The sequence below is a fragment of the Nematolebias whitei genome, chromosome 22, assembly GCF_014905685.2.
Source record: "Nematolebias whitei isolate Nwh7 chromosome 22, NemWhi1, whole genome shotgun sequence".
NCBI classification, from domain to species: domain Eukaryota; kingdom Metazoa; phylum Chordata; class Actinopteri; order Cyprinodontiformes; family Rivulidae; genus Nematolebias; species Nematolebias whitei.
This window is the reverse complement of record NC_056519.1, coordinates 18,488,636-18,507,291: the sequence shown is the minus strand read 5'-3', so window position 1 is coordinate 18,507,291 and position 18,656 is coordinate 18,488,636. Positions and strand designations below refer to the sequence as shown.

The following is an 18,656-nucleotide window of genomic DNA, read 5'->3' as shown; positions in this document are numbered from 1 at the left end:
TGGCGGCCATCATGGAGAAGGCTGCAGGCAGTGGAAACCTTACAGTATGGGCTTTAATTTAAAACAAATTATTAGATTAAAAGAAACAGGCCCTTTTGGGGCTATTTTGTTCATTGAAGTTTTTTTTTTTTAATTTTTAATTCTAATCTGTCAGTTCCTGACAAGTCTTTTCCATGAGTTTAAATCATTTTATGTTGGGCTGCCTTCAGGCCTCCTTAACAAAAGAGATCTGTGATCTCAAAGGGGTTTGTCTGATTATATGGTAAATGGTAAATGGACTGTACTTGTATAGCATCTTTCTATCTTATCAAGATACTCAAAGCACTTTACAACACAATCTGTGACCTCGTTTACCCATTCATACAGCGCTCTACTAGATCTAAACAAAGACTAATCAGTGCTTTATCACATTCATACACTGATGGGACACACATCAGAGGCAATGAGGGGTTCAGTATCTTGCTCAGGGACACTTTGGCATGTGACTGCTGGTGGAATCGAACCCCCAACTCTTGAGTTTGAAGGATAACTGCTCTAACCACTCAGCAGCAGCCGCCCCAAGAAGTATACAAAAGGTTAATACATAACTAAAAATAAAGTTTGGTCCTTAGCGAACCATCACTTCTATTAACATGCTGGTATTCAGCAACAGTGGCACAAATATATACATGTACACGTTACCTGAATTCGGTTCAAAACAGGAAGCCATGACTCACTCTGCACTGCTTCTAATTGGGTCAGATTTAGGTAATCAGATTATGATGATGAAGGAATTTAATTCAGATTATTTATGTACAGTGCCTTGCGAAAGTATTCGGCCCCCTTGAACTTTTCAACCTTTTGCCACATTTCAGGCTTCAAAACATAAAGATATAAAATTTTAATTTTTGTGAAGAATCAACAAGTGGGACACAATCGTGAAGTGGAATGACATTTATTGGATGTGTCAAACTTTTTTAACAAATAAAAAACTGAAAAGTGGGGCGTGCAATATTATTGGGCCCCTTTACTTTCAGTGCAGCAAACTCACTCCAGAAGTTCAGTGAGGATCTATGAATGATCCAATGTTGTCCCAAATGACTGATGATGATAAATAGAATCCACCTGTGTGTAATCAAGTCTCCGTATAAATGCACCTGCTCTGTGATAGTCTCAGGGTTCTGTTCAAAGCGCAGAGAGCATCATGAAGACCAAGGAACACACCAGGCAGGTCCGAGATACTGTTGTGGAGAAGTTTAAAGCCGGATTTGGAGACAAAAATATTTCCCAAGCTTTAAACCTCCCAAGGAGCACTGTGCAAGCAATCATATTGAAATGGAAGGAGTATAAGACCACTGCAAATCTACCAAGACCCGGCCGTCCCTCTAAACTTTCATCTTGAACAAGGAGAAGACTGATCAGAGATGCAGCCAAGAGGCCCATGATCACTCTGGATGAACTGCAATGGAATGGTTCACAAATGAACATATCCAGGTGTTGGAACGGCCAAGTCAAAGTCCAGACCTGAATCCAATCGAGAATCTGTGGAAAGAGCTGAAGACTGCTGTTCACAAACGCTCTCCATCAACCTCACTGAGCTCGAGCTGTTTTGCAAGAAAGAATGGGCAAGAATTTCAGTGTATCCATGTGTAAAACTGATAGAGACATACCCCAAGAGACTTGCAGCTGGAACTGCAGCAAGTATATATATATATATATATATATATATATCATAATGTGTCTGTTATTTAGAATAATGTATTTTCAATGTGTGTAAAAATGTTCAAACTTGTTTTTTGTTGTTTAGAGCTTCTGTGCTGCTTTCAATAGTTTGAAAGTTCAAATCTGCTGATCGAAGGATTTCAAATCATCTGACCTCAGTGCTGCACCAAGTCCTCTATTCTTTACATCATTAAGTTAAGTCAGGTACATTTGGGGCATGCCAATTGATTTTACTGCTTTACGTATTTCCGTTTAAATCATTTTACTAGTAAAGTGAATGAAAAATAGGTTTTCAAAAAAATGAGGCGCCAAATGTCACCGTTTTCAGGTATTTTAGAAGGGCAAGATGTTAATTTACTTAGAAACTACAGATTAAATTATAATTTAATAATCATTTTGTATCAATGTTTTGATTTAAACAATAATCCAAGAGAGGCAGCCTGATAAAAACAACTTTATAACAAAGTCGTGATGATGAAGCTAGAAGACGAAACACGAGGGAGAGAAAAACACGACCTGACAGACACGAGGAAGCAGTAGAGACCTGGCGAAGCAGAGAAAACACTAATAAGACAGGAAGCAAAAGCAACAAAAACAAACAGGCAACGACCCCAAACCACAAAAATAAAAAATTGATTCATAGGAAAAGCTCCAAAATCCAGATCTTTCTGTGAAAAAACATGATTCAACAAAGAAAAACTGAGAACTGTTGTGAATCGTGTGCAGGCTGATAAATATTTCATCAAACATTCAACGTTTGCTTGGAAACAATTTGACTTTTTCACATTTTAAACCCAAAAACACCAAACAGAGCAGTCTGTCATGGTCTGCCAGGTGATGCTTGAAATTCAGAGTTTTCTGTGCCTGAGAGTGGGATGTTGGAGCTGCATATACATGCTTGTGTAGGAGGAGTGTGTGTTTGTGTGTGTGTGTGTTGAGAGCCAGACCTGTTCGCTCATGCTGTTGATGCCATCAGGCCCCAGCAGGTTGACGGCCTGCTTGACCAGGTCCGTCCGCCCGCAGTTGAGCATCCTGAAGCCCAGATCCTGCAGGAACTTGGCCTCCGTGGAGGCTGCGTCCAGCTTCCTGGTGGCGCAGAAACAATCCTCCGCTCTGCCGATGAAAACAACACATCACTGGGATTAAGTGGGAGCTTATCTCAGAAATGGATTTTCGAGGTGTCCACCTTTTCGCCGCACGTTCCGCATGCCGAAGACGAAATTACTGTTGCTCTAATTTTCACGACTAAAACAAACTGCAGCTTTACCAACACTGAGCTGTTTGCATTCAAAGTCAATATGAACGCTCCTCGGCCTTTTATTTGTTGCAGCAGCTTTTCTCCGGATGAGAATTTTGCTGCGACTCATTATTTCTCCGGAGCGCTTCTTAATCGATGCCGCGAACAGCTGCAGCTCCTGACGGGGTCACGCAGAGACCTCCTCGTGATATTTGTCTAATTCCACCCGACAATTATAGCTGGCATTTACCAAAAGATGCTAATTGGCTAATTTACACCTCCGGTGTTCCGTTGATTACTTTCTCTGCAAATATTTGAAACATGGAAACACTCTTAACCTGCTGACTTTGTAATAAATAAATAAATGAAAGAATTACAGAGTGAGACTGTGAGAGACAAAAGGTGCTCGGCTGTGGATAAGAGGAAGAAAACCTGTGAGAAATACTTCATTTAGTGCAACATATCGAGACTAAATGTTCCCAGGTGCCTCAGCCTAAAATGATCTCAAAATGAAAAGAGATGATAAAGTTTAACACTTTTATTTAGAGTCATTGCATGCAAACAGTAGTAATTTGGAAAAAAACATAGGTACGTTTATTATTTTTATTTTCATTACCATATTTTTCACACTATAGCACTTTAAATCCTTTAATTTTCTCAAAAATTAATAGTGAGCCTTTATTATTTATTAATTCTGGCTTTGCTTACTGACCTCAAACCGATCTTATGTGGTACACGGTGCTCAAACATCTGTCAAAATGTTTTAGTTGCTTATTGCGTCTTATAATCCGGTGCGCCTTATAGTGTGTAAAATATGGTAGTTATTTGACAACGCAAAATAAAGACTGGATTTTGACAAACTGAAAAAAACCCAACCTGAATTTAGCTAATTTTCAAATCAAAAAACATGTTTCTAATGGAAATCATAAGATATTCCAGAGATCTTCTAGTTATTTCCTCGGTTTAAATGACATAAAATGAAAGTTTTCAGGCCTAATGACCAAAAAGACATTAAAGAAGAAGAAGCATATTCCACAAATCTAATTTATAAATGATCAAAGTCCTGTATAAAACACATGACATGCTCCGTTCTAACATTTTGTATTTTTGCATGTACTGGGGCCAACTTTTTCCCAGATTCTGCCATAATTGTTTTATAATAAGTTCAACTATTACCACATAATACTCTGTGCTTCCATGAAGATTTTCCATGCAGGTGAAAATCACAGGGACGTACTATGTTTTTAGCACACGAGCTGAACTGATGATCTGAATGCTTTGGATTCTTTTCCTAAACCATCCTGTCGTTATCCTATCCACCTCCCCTCAGGGCTGTGTGTTGAGCCCCCTCCTGTTCATCCGTCCAGAGGACCTGACTTAACTTTGTTAGATTTTTCTATCTGGATTATTGAGAATGCATTAGGACATGAGCTGCTGTATTCATACCCATCTGCTCACAACAGACTCATGTTCAGGCTGCTGTTTAATACACCATATTATATTATTATTGTTTAGTATGTATATTAGATCCTTGTATACAATTTCTTTTTTATATTTTATATTTTTGCTATTTTTGGGTGTAACTGGGACCTTGAGTACCGTATTTTTCACCCTATGAGTCACAGTTTTTTGCATAATTTACATGCCCTGTGACTTATACGCTGAAGCAACATATTTATGGATTTTTCCCCATATTTATAAACCAATTTTTGGCTGAGATATGACCATTTTCATTCATTCTGACTGAAAATATTGAACACTGCCATTTTCAGCCACTAGATGGCACTCAAGCAGTATGACATGCCATTGTATTATGAAATAGGTAAAAGTGGCTATTAATAACACAATCGGCTTGCCTTAGACTGCCACCATCGTCTGCCTGGAGCAATCAAATCAGCTTCATTTTGCTGCACCGCCCCAGCGAAATGCAGTTAATTTGACCATTGAAGTACATTTATTAAGTAAAAGTTCAACTGAGACACAACTTTACTATAAAGTCAAGCAAACAAATAATTGTTTTTAGGTGGTTATCTTGTTAAATTTTGAAGAAATGCACAGTGAGTCGCCCTGGGTGCGTTCATGTTTCCACGTATCGGCTTTTGAAATGCAGCTGATTTGACCGTCAAAGTCCTTTTATTAAGGAAAAGTTAGACTGAGACACACCTTTGTTATAATTTCGAGCAAACAAATAATTGTTTTTACGTGTTAATCTTGTTAAATTCTTGTTAAAGTCTTCCCGTACACACTCCCGTGGCTGCCATTTTGCAGCCAATTGATTTTTGGCACAACATGGGCCCACATTTCCGGGTTCGACTCACATTTCTGGGTTGTCCGCGGTGATGCATAACAAACGCGACACGTCAGCGGTGAAACATAATAGATGTGACTTATACGGTGAAGCGACATATTTTTCCACTTTATTAGACATATTTCTGATGCGACTTATGTAGGGCGGTGTGATGGGTACGGTGGAAAATATGGTACAAAATTTTGTTCCACCTCATGTACCACATGTGATGCGAATGACAATATAAAGTCACCTTGAACGTTGAATCTTATATTCCTGTGTTGTGGTTTTTCTTTATGATAATGTGTATGTATTGTCCTCATTGTATGTTCCCATACAATGGCAAAATTTACTTTCTGCATTTAACTCATTCACCACCAGGTGGAGCAGTGGGCAGCTATTGAAAGCACTCGGGGAGCAATTGGGGATAGGGTGTGCTGCTCAAAGACACCACAAGATGTACAATGACTTAGCATCGAACCTGGGACTTTCGGGTCCCGATTCGGCTGCCCTGCCTCTTCACCATCTTGGATGCTGTCCTGACGGAGGCCAGTATCATTATTTCTCTGTGTATACGTCTTACGCTCGTCTTTGGGGGTAAGACTTTCAGATTTATTTATTTATTGCTCAATATTAAATTCATAAAATTCCAAATGTTATTTTTTTGTTGAACTCTCTGTTTTGGCCTCAGCAGATCCTAACTTTTGGCCAATTCTCCACCAGCTGTCGTAAACAGAGGCAGAAGTTCCCTGTCCAAAGAGAACCATTAAATTCTCTTCAATATTGAGTGTCAGCTGGTAAAACCAGAGATAAGCGCTCTCCTTCTTACTTTATCTGCCGTGGTTCACAGTCCACCCCGGGGAGCAGCAGCCTGGCGGCCTGCCTCACGTCGTCGCTGTCCACAGAGAAACTTCGCCGGTGTTCAGTGTGGGCAACCGCCACCCGGATCCACTCCATCAATGGAGGCAGCACCAGGAACGGCCTGTGGAGGAAAACACATTTCAGTACACCTGAATGCAAAGTACTTTAGGGGAACCGTTTGACTGACTTGAGACCATGTTGGGAAAGCAATGCACATGTGCATTTCTGTAACCCTCTCAAAAAGCAATTCTGTTTAAGTTTTCCACAAATAAAACGGGATTTGGGGCTATTAAAAAACAAATCAGAATGTGTACATTTTTATTATTCTGTTCTGTCTTTTGCGTTTTACTATTAGTTTTAGTCTCCTTTTGTTATGTTTTATTGTCCGTAATTTTGGGTTTTCAATTATTTAATCTTCATGCCATCAGTCACTTCTCCCTCAGTCAGCACTTTTCCAGCCAGCCCATCTCCACCTGCTTCACCTGTCGCAGCTGCAGCCATGTCTCTCATCAGCCCCAATCTTTTTCGTTCCTCAGCTTCACTTCTCTCACCAGTTGAGCACTGCTGGTTTTTCTTTCATACGTCCGGTCCTCCTTATACCTCCCTGTGCCTCGTCTCCAGCCCTTATTCTTGCAAAAATAAACTTTAGTTTTATTTGAAGCTCCTGTGGTAATCTTTTGCATAATATATATATATATATATATATTTTCCCACTGATAATTTCAGAATTTGGATGAGTTTATATACTTCTGTAGCCTCCTCGCAAATAAAATCGCTTAAAGCAGACTTTATTCCGGCACCTGAGTCCAAAGAAAAGTAATTAAAGATGTCCTTCTAGATATCTAAACAGCTGCAGCACCAAATCAATACTGATAATTTATGACTTGGATAGTTTGGAGCTAAATGAGCTTGAGATGTTACAACCTCCCAAAACGCTGTTATTATCATCTTTAATCAAAAAGAGCAATGGCCTCGGCTGACATGGCTATTTTTAAAAATTCATTTAAAAACCGTGTTTGTGTTTCAGTTGTGTTCACAAAACCCCCACACATTACTCTGTCTGAAATCAATCAAAGTTCAAGTTTGACATTTTGATTTTTATTCGTTTACTATCAAATTAAAATGTGCTTCACTCTGTATAGCCTTTTTCCTCAAATAAATAAGGCTATAAAAATTAAACACACGCAGATGAGATAGAAGGAAAATGTTTGTAGCCTTCATTTTTATGATGTAAATGAAAAATAAACACAACATCTCAATTTATCTTATTGTTACTCCTTCATTCATCTGAACTTTAAGCAACCTGCAATAAAGCTCACGCTCCTCTGATTGGGTAACTTTCAGAGGGTGTCGGGGTTGACAGATAGGAAATGACTAAATATCATTCTGTTGCTTTAAAATGATCATGTCATTGAGAGCTTTTCAACTGCTTGACAATAGAAAAAGTTTAACAGTAGTGCTCCTAATCCCACGTAAAAACGTGGCATGCAACCAGTAAGGACATGCATGAGGTGAGTCATTATGGTCAATAAGACAAAAAATTTTAATCCTTTTAATTTGTCTTGTCATGTAATTTCATTAAAAAGTCACTTGTTCTGTGATTTTTATTTATATATTATTCATAAAGACTAATAATCCATGTACTATTTTTATACATTTTAAATTGGGATGTGATGATTTACAGACCCACATTTGCACGATGCAGTAAAATCCAATCTGTTTAATTATGATATAAAGAATCTACAGGTGTGTTTGTTTCAACAGACACCTGCTCGAAAGGAAAGCAAGTAATTAAAAAAAATAATAGTTGTGTTTACTGAAAAATATAAATGCAACACTTTTTCATGATGAACTCAAAGATCTAAGATGTTTTCCATGTGCACGAAAAGCCTTTATCTCTCAAATGTTCACAAATTTGTGTATATCTGTTAGTGAGCACTTCTCATTTGATGAGATAATCCATCCACTTCACAAGTGTGACATATCAAGATGCTCAATAGACAGCATGATTATTGTACAGGTGCGCCTTAGGCTGCCCACAATAAAAGGCCACTCTAAAATGTGCATTTTTAATGTATTGTGAGGGTTCCCGGGGGTCAGAAAACCAGTCAATATCTGGTGTGACCACCATCTGCCTCATGCAGTGCAACACATCTCATTCACATAGTTGATCAGGTTGTTGATTGTGGCCTGTCATTCCCCAATCTGTTGTGAAACCACGATCCATAGTGTACTTCCGGGTTGCACGGCTCACCGTCGTTTCTGAATAAAAACTGTCTTAATTTACTCACTGCAGTTCTCCTCCTGAACACTAGGTGTCGCTACAAAAAACATCCAGCAACTTCTCAGCCATTGAAGAGGAGCAGACCAGCATTCCACAGGCCATGTGGTTACCCAATCTGTTGCCGAACCCGATCCGTAGTGTAGCTCATTTGCGCTAAAAGGAATGCTTCCGCGTCGCACAGATCGCTGTTCAATATGCTAGATTAAGGAAAATGTACTAGAAACATTCTGTTTATGAATAAGAACTGTCTTAATTTACTTTGAAAATGACGTGCTCCATCTCCACCGCTTCATGTAGCTAATTTACGCCACTCATATTTCCGTTACAAATCATTGGTTAAGATGATATGCGACGCATTAGACCTGACCCCCAGCCTGGGCTGAATGAGGAAAAACCCTGCAAGATACAGAATGAATTATTTCCATGGTGAAACAGCGCCGCTCCGTGGTGAAGCTGCTTATCATTTTAACCATGACGTAAAGATGTCATGATTTTAACGGAAATACGAGTGGCGTACATTAGCAGCATGAAAATCGGCGGAGATACAGCACATACATTTCTAAGTAAATTAAGACAGTTCTTATTCATAAACAGAATGTTTCTAGTACATTTTCCTTAATCTAGCATATTGAACGGTGATCTGTGCGACCCGGAAGCATTCCTTTTAGCGCAAATGAGCTACACTACCGATCGGGTTCGGCAACAGATTGGGTAACCACATGGCCTGTGGAATGCTGGTCTGCTCCTCTTCAATGGCTGAGAAGTTGCTGGATGTTTTTTTGTAGCGACACCTAGTGTTCAGGAGGAGAACTGCAGTGAGTTTAGCTCCTTCATTAAAGCACACTTAGCTGAATGAAGGATAAACACCTACTCATTTTTAAAAGAAGGGTTTTAAACCTCTGGAGATATTCTGTAAATCACAGTCCAGTTATCTTCACCCTGATCATTGGCAAAAATAAAATAAATAAATTTATAAAAAAAATTTTTTTTAACTAAACTGTAAATCACTGTGGATTGAACACAGCATGGACTCAAAGTCACTGACCCATGTACAATCATCTGCACGACTGATTTACCAAAAGTTGTTTTGATAGCATTACATTTTAATTATTTGAGTCTTTTAGTTTTTTAATTCTCACCAAAGCAAAGCTCCTTGGCTTTCACAAATGTTAATATCATAAAAAAAAGTTTTTTTTTCTTTTTACAGCTATATGTGAATACAGGTACGTTGGCATTTTTCCTCATTTGCAAACAGTTAATGAGGCCACATTGTGGACTTATATATTTTTTTTATTGTTCAAAACAGAAAACTGTATTTTCTTGCTCACTGCTGGGAACATGTGAATTATTGCTCTGGTTCTTTAATAACTGTGGTCAAGGTGTAATCAGAGTTATCTAAATAACTGACATCATCATTTTTAAATTAGATGCATAAAAAAAGCTCAAGCCTGTGTTGTAGCACATCATATTGAATCAAAACGAATTCACAGAATCCTCCTTTAAAAGTAAAAAGTAAATCCTGCTCGTTTGTACAGCAACAACAATCCTTTCAGGACTGTAAAACTGTCCTTTTGCCCAGCTATAAACTGATAATCATGACAAACAGAACAATAAGCCAGGATGTGCTTTTTACTTTGCCCTTCTGCTTAAACTAGGATAAAAGCTGTTTTTTTTCTTGCTTTTATTACAGATATTAAGCTTCATTCCCACACCACTGTGTCCACCTATCTTGATTATGTCTTTAAGATGTCAGCTATTCAGGATGCTACAAAATATCACTACTTATAATAGAGTTAGAGCTTTTTTACAACTCCCACGATGCCACATTAGATGGCAATACAGCTGAAAGTTTCCCTTTGAGGCGTTTATACTATGATGTAGCCTCGGTTTCACAGTTAAATCCTAAAATATTAAATTTAACAGGTTGTTAATGTGTGTTAAATTCTATTACAATCCCATTAGTAAGAAGAGTCCCTTTAGAGTGATTCCTCCATTATGCTCCTGAGGGGGTTTCTAGTTGATGTACAAACTGGTATAAGAGGCGAGAACGTACCCAACTGAGCCCAACCATCTGGGACTGTTCAGTTTATTATTTGTGCAGCTGCCAGGCTCCTTCTGTAAATCTGCTGTAAGCACATGTTTAATAAAAAAAAGCAGCTTTTAGATATTGACGCTTGGTGTTCGGCTGCATTTTGTGTCAGCAAACCGAGCTGTTGTTGTTTTCTGCGGGGGGTTTGAACTCTGGTGAAAATATTAAAAAGTAGTTTTTTGTTTCCAAATGTTCAACAGCAACTAACATGGAAATCCTCCATCTTCACTGAGGGGGAGATTTACCTTCTGTCTGGTGGTAAAAATATATTTTTAGAGTTTGGTTATGCAAACACTTGGGGTAAACACATCTTTATCTTCATAATTTTATTATACAAAATCTTTATCCTTGATTTTTATCATGACATGGATTCAACATCTGGTAAATTTGAAACACTCCATAGTTCAGATGTTACAGGGGCTCGTGGAGTTTCACAATCCCCTGAAAACTATTCCATCGGATTTAATCGCACGCCGTCTCCTCATCCCACACTGTTATTCGGCTCCTTTCTGCTCGTCTCCAACCTCTCAGCCGAATGCTAAGCAGCGTTTTGTCTCTCGGGACGGCAGAGCCCGCTGACATGTCACTCCGCCTGACATTCCTCGTGCTCCCCTGGGTCGCCAGGATGGAGTTTTATCTTTTCAGAGAGGAGAAAAGATGTTGGAATATCTGTCCGTCTGCACTTAAGTGAACCCCCCACCCCCTCTCCTGGGTTAGGAAGTGTCAGCACTGACCGGCACACACAGCATTTTACCAGATCTCTCATGGGGGTAAATAACTTGTGAGTGAGGAAGCAGATATATGTTCACTTACTATGTTTTGAAGGGGTAAAAGGATAGTTCAGACATTTTTCAGTGGGGTTTTGTGGAGTTGTTCTGAAACAGCTAAATCTGCTTTGAAAATAGGTCAGACTGCTGTAATAGCATTGATCAGGGATGGCGTCATGGGGATTGTGTGGAATTCCCAAAGTACCGGATGTCTGGCAAAAAAACGCAGCAGACCACATGCATAAAGGCTACCACCAATGGTGTTGTCTGGGTAAACTTACACAAAGATGATGTTCTCGCTGATTCGAGCTCTTTTTCCTTTTGCCTCGGTGAAAAAGAGTGCAGATGACAAGATTTCATGTAGGATGCATGCCATTGAGTTGCCATGCACAGGTTTTCAGTGGCAGGACGAAGAATGATTTTGCCAGCCCCTTATTTTATTTTACTTTGTTGACTATTAGCCATTAGTTGTTAGCGATCGGTTCTTTTACTTTATTTTTCACAAGTGAAAATGTTCTAAATGGGAGCAGAGTACCTGCAGCCACACAGTAAACAAAGGTTGAGGTAATACATTTTGTACCTTGTGTTTTTTGCTGATTGTACATATGCACAAATGTAGATAACCTAAGCTCAATAACTAATCATTTATGTATTTATGCACTGTATTTTTCGTGGTATAAGTCGAGTTTTTTTTTTTTTTTTTTACATAATTTGCATGCCCTGTGACTTATAGGCCGAAGCGACGTATTTATTTATGATTTTTTTCCATATTTATAAACCAATTTTTGGATGAGATATGACTGTTTTCATTCTGACTGAAATATTGAACACTACCATTTTTAGCCACTAGATGGTAGCAGAATAGTATAGCTTGCCGTTGTATCATGTAATAGGTAAAAGTGGCTATTAATGACACATTTGGCTTGCCATAGCCTGCCACCGTTGTCTGCCTGGAGCAACCGAATCAGCTTCATTTCGCTGCGCCTTCCTGGCAAAATGTAACTGATTTGACTGTCAAAGTGCATTTATGAAGTAAAAGTTAGACTGAGCCACACCTTTACTATAATGTCGAGCAAATAAATAATTGTTTTTAAGTGTTAATTTTGTTAAATTCTTGTTAAAGTACTCCCGTGCACACTTCTGCGGCCGCTATTTGGCAGCCAATCGATTTTTGGCACATCACCAGCCCACATTTCCGGGTTGTCAGCGGTGACGTGTAACAAGCGTGATGATGCATAATAGATGTGACGTATATGGCGAAGCGACATATTTATGAATTTTTTCACTTTATTAGACATATTTGGACTGATGTGACTTATCGGGAGGTGGACGGGTACAGTGGAAAATACGGTAATTTATTTTCACAAAACCAGCTACTAGGGAGCACAAACCAGTGTCTCTCCTGTGTCCTTTACCAACTTTTGATATAGTTGTTTACTATTTGGAGTGCACATTTAGTTAACTTCCTTTGTCAAATCTTGCTGCAGTTATTTTTTTGTCATTTGCAAAGATTTAACTTTTGTTTCTTTGAGTTGCCAGTTCCTGTGGGGATGCTGCTGAATTTGTCCTGACACTCAATGCAAACAGCCCCAGCTGCATCACATAAACATATCAGTCTAACTGGGCTGTACCATATCAGCAGAGGGAGAAGTTAAAATATTGTAATTTGATTTTGTACATCTTTGTCTAAATAATATTTGTTGTTGTGAATATATATTATTTAGCACTAATTTAATCAGTTTTATTTTGTTTCCAACACTATTTGTAATTTAGTCCATTTAATTTGTTATCCCCCCAGTGTGTCAGAATGGTCTGATCAACCACTTTATAAGTTCCCCTCTTGTCTCAATCAGGGGGTCAGTTAGTGTTTTAATTTTCTGTGTTGTACCTTTAGTTAAATTTTGTTCTGTTGACCGCTTATGGGCCCAGAACTGCAGTATTTTGAGGTTTAGTAAATATATTTTAAACTCTTTTAGGCCAATCTCCTGTGTCTCTCTTGTGGACATTAACACGCCTAAAGAGACCAATTAGTGCAGGCGGGTTGAAAAGGACCTTCAGTGCTCCTGTTAGTTTCTGACACGAAAGGAAAAAGTGGTTAAAACGTAATGGATGGATGCTCATACCTGTTTTGGGACTGCAGTCGCTGGTATGGGAGGGGGCTCCTCTGTTGGTCCGTTCCCTCCAATGAAGTGTTTTGACAGTGTACTCCTTTTTTTTTTTTTATTGTAATAGTATGTATTAGTATGTTTTTACATTGTCCAGTCGAAGCCAACTCAACCACAGAGTTGAATCCAACAATCGCATTTCTCTCCTTGGAAACGGCAAAAACCAAACACCTTGGATATGAGGCTTGTTAGCATATAGGCCATCACTACTGCAAGTCCCATAGCAACAATGCTTCTTGGACACCATTTTTCTGCTGTTTTTTTATTATCGGCGTAAACCACGACTACAGCACTAATTATATTGTACTCAAAGTTCTGTTTGCCAGACATCCAGGTATACTTGCTCAAATCACATATTGTGTAGGCAGCTATTTTTAGTAACCTTGACTAGTGCTGTTAGCTTGTTAATACAGTTCAAGAGTTCAAATGTTGTGTAGCGGTTCATGTGAACACTATTTTATAAACCTTTACACTGCCGTCAATTTGGCATTATCAGTTCATTCCATTAGAAATACAAAAGTCCTGCCCAAAATTCCCCGAGACAAATATTTTGCTGCTGCTTTCTGTTATTGCTCTTACAAATAGCCACAAAAGTTCATGTAAATAAACATAACAGACTGTAGCAATCAACTTTGGTTACCAAAATTAAGTCAAACAGATATCTACAACTGGTAAGATACTTATTTTTCATAATTTTTAGTCAGTGTTCCACTTTAACATTGTTCAGCTACTCCTTTAAATATGCCAAATGGAGAAAATCTGGTGGATGTGCTGAATATAGACGGTGGATTTAAACCACGTTGCCCTCATAAGTTGTCAAGTAATTTGTCAGCTAGTAATGCGGAACTACAAGTTTTGACTTTTGGTCCTGATCTGAAATCCAACAGCTGAACTCTGACATCCCTGTTGGACTCACCTCTCAGTTTGTAGGGTGACTTTAGATGGTTCCACGTTGGGGTTCTCCCATTCCATCTGCGGGCAGTGCATGAAGTAACACAGGGTGTAGAGGGCTTCAGGCTCCCAGTGAACCGTGGTGCTGGTCTTCTGATGGACCGGCGTGCCGTTGCTCGGGTTCTTGATGTGAAGCGGCTGGAGGTGGTGCATGGCGCGGGACACTAAATCACCTACAAAAAGACACAATGAGGAATTCATTACATGCCATGAATAAATAAAGACTCTTGAATCAAAGTTATCCTCATTAACTTCAACATTCAGGAGGTTTAGAAGCTCTGCACAGTTCCTGAGTGGGAAACTGATGCCTTAAAAAACAAACAGTTCTGAGTTTTCTCCTTTATGTTCAGTTTCAGCTCAGTTTATTTGTATAATTTATATATATAAAAAATAAAAAAAAAACACCAAGAGACCACATTAAGGATTACTTAAACAGATTTAATTAAACTTTAACGACATATGAAGATCAGTTCACTCAAACTGAGTTCATTTCTATTTACTTTTATAGCATTTACAGTTCAGGTCTAATCAAACATAAAGCAGTAAGGTTTCCTGCAGTTGCTCCCTTCTACAGGAGTCACCTCAGCGAGCAAACTCACATAAGATTTGGCAATTTGTTTTACATCGGATGCCCTGTCTGACACAACCTGGGCTTGAACCTGCAACCTCAGGATTACAGGACCATGGATTACAGGAGTTACCACAGCAACTTTAAATATGGTATTGTATGGTATAAAGTTTATTCATTTTAAAAAAACAAAACAATTCCATAAACTATATAAAAAAATACAAGAGATTTAAAATGAAAGGCAGCAGAAAGAAGAAAAAATCTTATTATATGTGCCCCTTTTTTCAAACAATTTGTTCAATCATTATTATCTTCAAATAAGAGAACAAAATGAATAACTCCTTCTAATTTTTCTAACTCTAATACAATACACACTAAGCTACTTCATATATATATTTTTAACAATTCAGTTTTGATCTTTTTCTTAAATGTACACATTGACTTGGCATTTTTAACATCACTCTCTAGACCATTCCACAATCCAACTCCTTGGATTGAGGTAGACCTTCCCTTCAGACTAGTTCTGAATTTTGGTTTGACAAATATCTCTATCCCCTTAAGATTATAACAACTTTGTCTTTTAACAAAATTTCTTTGGATATTTAACGGTAATGTGTTATTTTGAGCCCTATACATAACTGATAAAATACTGTAATCTACCAAATCATGGAACTTCAATAACTTAAGTTGATAAAATAATGTGCTTGATGGGTGACTGTAATGCTTTCTGGTGATAATTCTTACAGCTCTTTTCTGTAAAATAAAAATAGGTTTTGTAAATGTTTTACACGCTTTCCCCCAAACATCAATGCAATAGATTAAATGTGGAACAATGATTGTGTTATACAACATGTACAGAGCTTTATCATTTAATAATTCCCTGACTTTGTATAGTACTGCAATAGATTTAGATATTTTTGTTCTTACAGAATTGATGTGATTTTTCCATGTTAGCTGTTCATCAATGATTACACCCAAAAATTTCATCTCATTAACTCAACACCCTCAATTTTAAATGGATCATCAACAGTTCTCTTTTTGTTACTAAATATCATGTATTTAGTTTTATCTAAATTTAATGATAATTTGTTAAGTTTAAACCAAGTTTGTATTTTATCAAATTCTGTCTTCATCAATTCCAACATCCGTTTTACATCTTTACCCAAACAAAAAAATGTGGTGTCATCTGCAAAAAGAACACATTTGAGGAGTTGTGATACATTTACTAAGTCATTCACATATAAAATAAACAACTTTGGTCCAAGTACAGAGCCTTGAGGAACTCCACAATTGATATTGCAGAGGTCAGATCTTACACCTGTTAGGATTCCAGATTTAAATATAAAGCACTCCAATTCAAATTTAAATCCAGTTACATTCAGATCTGATTTATCCTACATATTATAATTAAATAAGTCAAATGAACTATTTTACTTCATTTAAAACATTATTTTTGTAATAAAACAAAGCCCAGGTAAAATCAAGCAGACTGAATCTGTTTTAATTTACTTTCTCCATCCTGTCTTGCCTGCAGGCGACCGAGCAGTGAATTATTTTCTTTACATAAAGAGACGTGAAGCAGAACTTGACATAAAGCTTTAGGTAATCTTCTAAACCTGTTAGTGAGCATATCTGTGATAAACATGGGGCATAATTGTATTAGAAAATGCGTGAGCGGCAACCACGTATTAAATTTTCATGCTGCAAGAAAGTGAAAAAGGAGTTGCTACCAAAGCTACTACTGTACATCTTTTAATTATTTATTAACTAATACTGATGCCTTGAAGTTTTCAGAGTTAGTATATATTCATCCAGAAAATGTTCCACATTAGAACAATAAACTCAGAAATAAACGGTTGCAGAAAATGTCAGAACTAATTAAGAAATAAATAAATAAAAGTATAATTGAAATGCTTCCAAATGGAAAAGAAACAAATGAACGTATTGGAACATTCCAAATGTTTTTTTCTGTGTATTTAAATTAATTTACTGGACATGCAGTAATGTTTTATTAATAAGCACAAACCTAAATATGTTTAGGTGAAGTAACCTCTATAAGATTCGATGCACTCTCATAATACCAGCTGAATCCACAAAAAGAGAAACACGTTTTCACGCCTTTGCATGTTTATTTTATTTGAAGGAATTTTTTAAAAAAGGAGACATTTTTGTTGTCCTGAACGCGTGAACTCTAAATTCAGTCCAACAGCAAACGTTTACCGCAGATATTGAGGCATAATTCTCCGACTGATCGAGCTTCACAGCTGGTAATCGATGGGGTCATTAGAGATGCATTTAAGAATAACGATTAAATGGCTCTAAAGAGGGAAAATATTGCAGAGTAAGCCTGCGGTGTTGATTTCTGAGGAAAAAAATCATTGGTCTAATTATTTACACAGTTACTGGAACATAGGAGTTTAAAGGATTCTGGAGGAACGTTAACGTGGTGCTGAGGTAGAACAAAATTCATCTCACAAGACCCTCGGAGCATGTGGAGGGGCATTAAGTGCATAACAGATTATAAAGGAAGGAGTGAACAATGTCCCAAAGACCCATCTCTGCCTGATGCCCTCAACAAGTTCTATGCACGCTTTGAAGACCCGAACAGACCACCCAGCACCAGACTCACCTCACCACCGGATGAAGAGCATCTCAGCGTGACCTCAGCAGAAGTAAGGAGTACCTTCAGGAGGATTAATCCGCACAAAGCAACTGGCCCAGACAACATCCCCGGAAAAGTGTTGAAGGAATGTGCTGATCAGCTCTGTGAGGTGCTGGCAGACATCTTTAACACCTCACTTACCCTGGAGACAGTTCCCACCTGCCTGAAGACTGCCACCATCATCCCAGTCCCAAAAAGCTCTACAGTGACTGGTCTGAATGACTATCGGCCAGTGGCCCTCACCCCGATAGTCGCTAAATGCTTCGAAAAACTGGTCATGACTCACATCAAAACAACCATCAACATCAACGAGGACCCTCATCAGTACGCATACCGTGAGAACCGATCAACAGAGGATGCAATCTCCTCTGTGGTCCACACTGCACTCAACCACCTGGAGCAGAAAAACTCTTACGTCCGTATGCTCTTTGTGGACTTCACATCCGCCTTCAACACCATGATCCCCCAAACCCTGATGGACAAACTATCCACACTAGGACTAAGCCCCTCCATCTGCAACTGGGTACTAGACTTTTTAACAAACAGACCACAGTTAGTGAGGATCCACAACCTCTCCTCCTCCACCATAACCCTCAGCACTGGCTCTCCTCAGGGATGTGTGTTGAGCCCCCTCCTGTTTACTCTGCTCACATATGATTGTGCAGCTACCCATCCAGGCTGTCACATTGTAAAGTTTGCAGATGATACAGCGGTGGTGGGATGCATCACAAACAATGATGAGTCCAGCTACAGGCAAGAGGTGGAACACCTGGAGAGCTGGTGCAGAGAGAATAACCTTCACATCAATGTGAAGAAGACAAAGGAGATGATTGTGGACTTCAGAAGGAACAAAAACACCTACACCCCCCCTGAACATAAGAGGATCTGCGGTGGAAGTGGTCTCCAGCTACAAGTACTTGGGTGTACACATGAATGACAACCTCAGCTGGAGCAACAACACCACCAGCCTGATCAAGAAAGCTCATCAGAGACTCTACTTCCTCAGACGGCTGAGGCGAGCTGGTCTGGGAAGCTCAGTCCTCACCTCCTTCTACAGGTGTGCAGTGGAGAGCATCCTGTGCTC

At 38.7% G+C, this 18,656-nt stretch overlaps 1 protein-coding gene across 3 annotated transcripts in view; it reads right to left on the bottom strand.

Moving 5' to 3' along the window:
• The window catches only part of btbd11a (BTB (POZ) domain containing 11a), a 246,949-nt gene that overhangs the window by 22,796 nt on the left and 205,497 nt on the right, over positions 1–18,656 (bottom strand). For all 3 annotated transcript variants that reach the window (XM_037696005.1, XM_037696007.1, XM_037696008.1), the window contains 3 exons: positions 14,308–14,515; positions 6,055–6,207; positions 2,649–2,814 (listed from right to left, as the gene is read on the bottom strand). In XM_037696005.1, the coding sequence (XP_037551933.1) occupies positions 2,649–2,814; positions 6,055–6,207; positions 14,308–14,515 (527 nt within the window). The remainder of the gene's footprint in view (positions 1–2,648; positions 2,815–6,054; positions 6,208–14,307; positions 14,516–18,656) is intronic.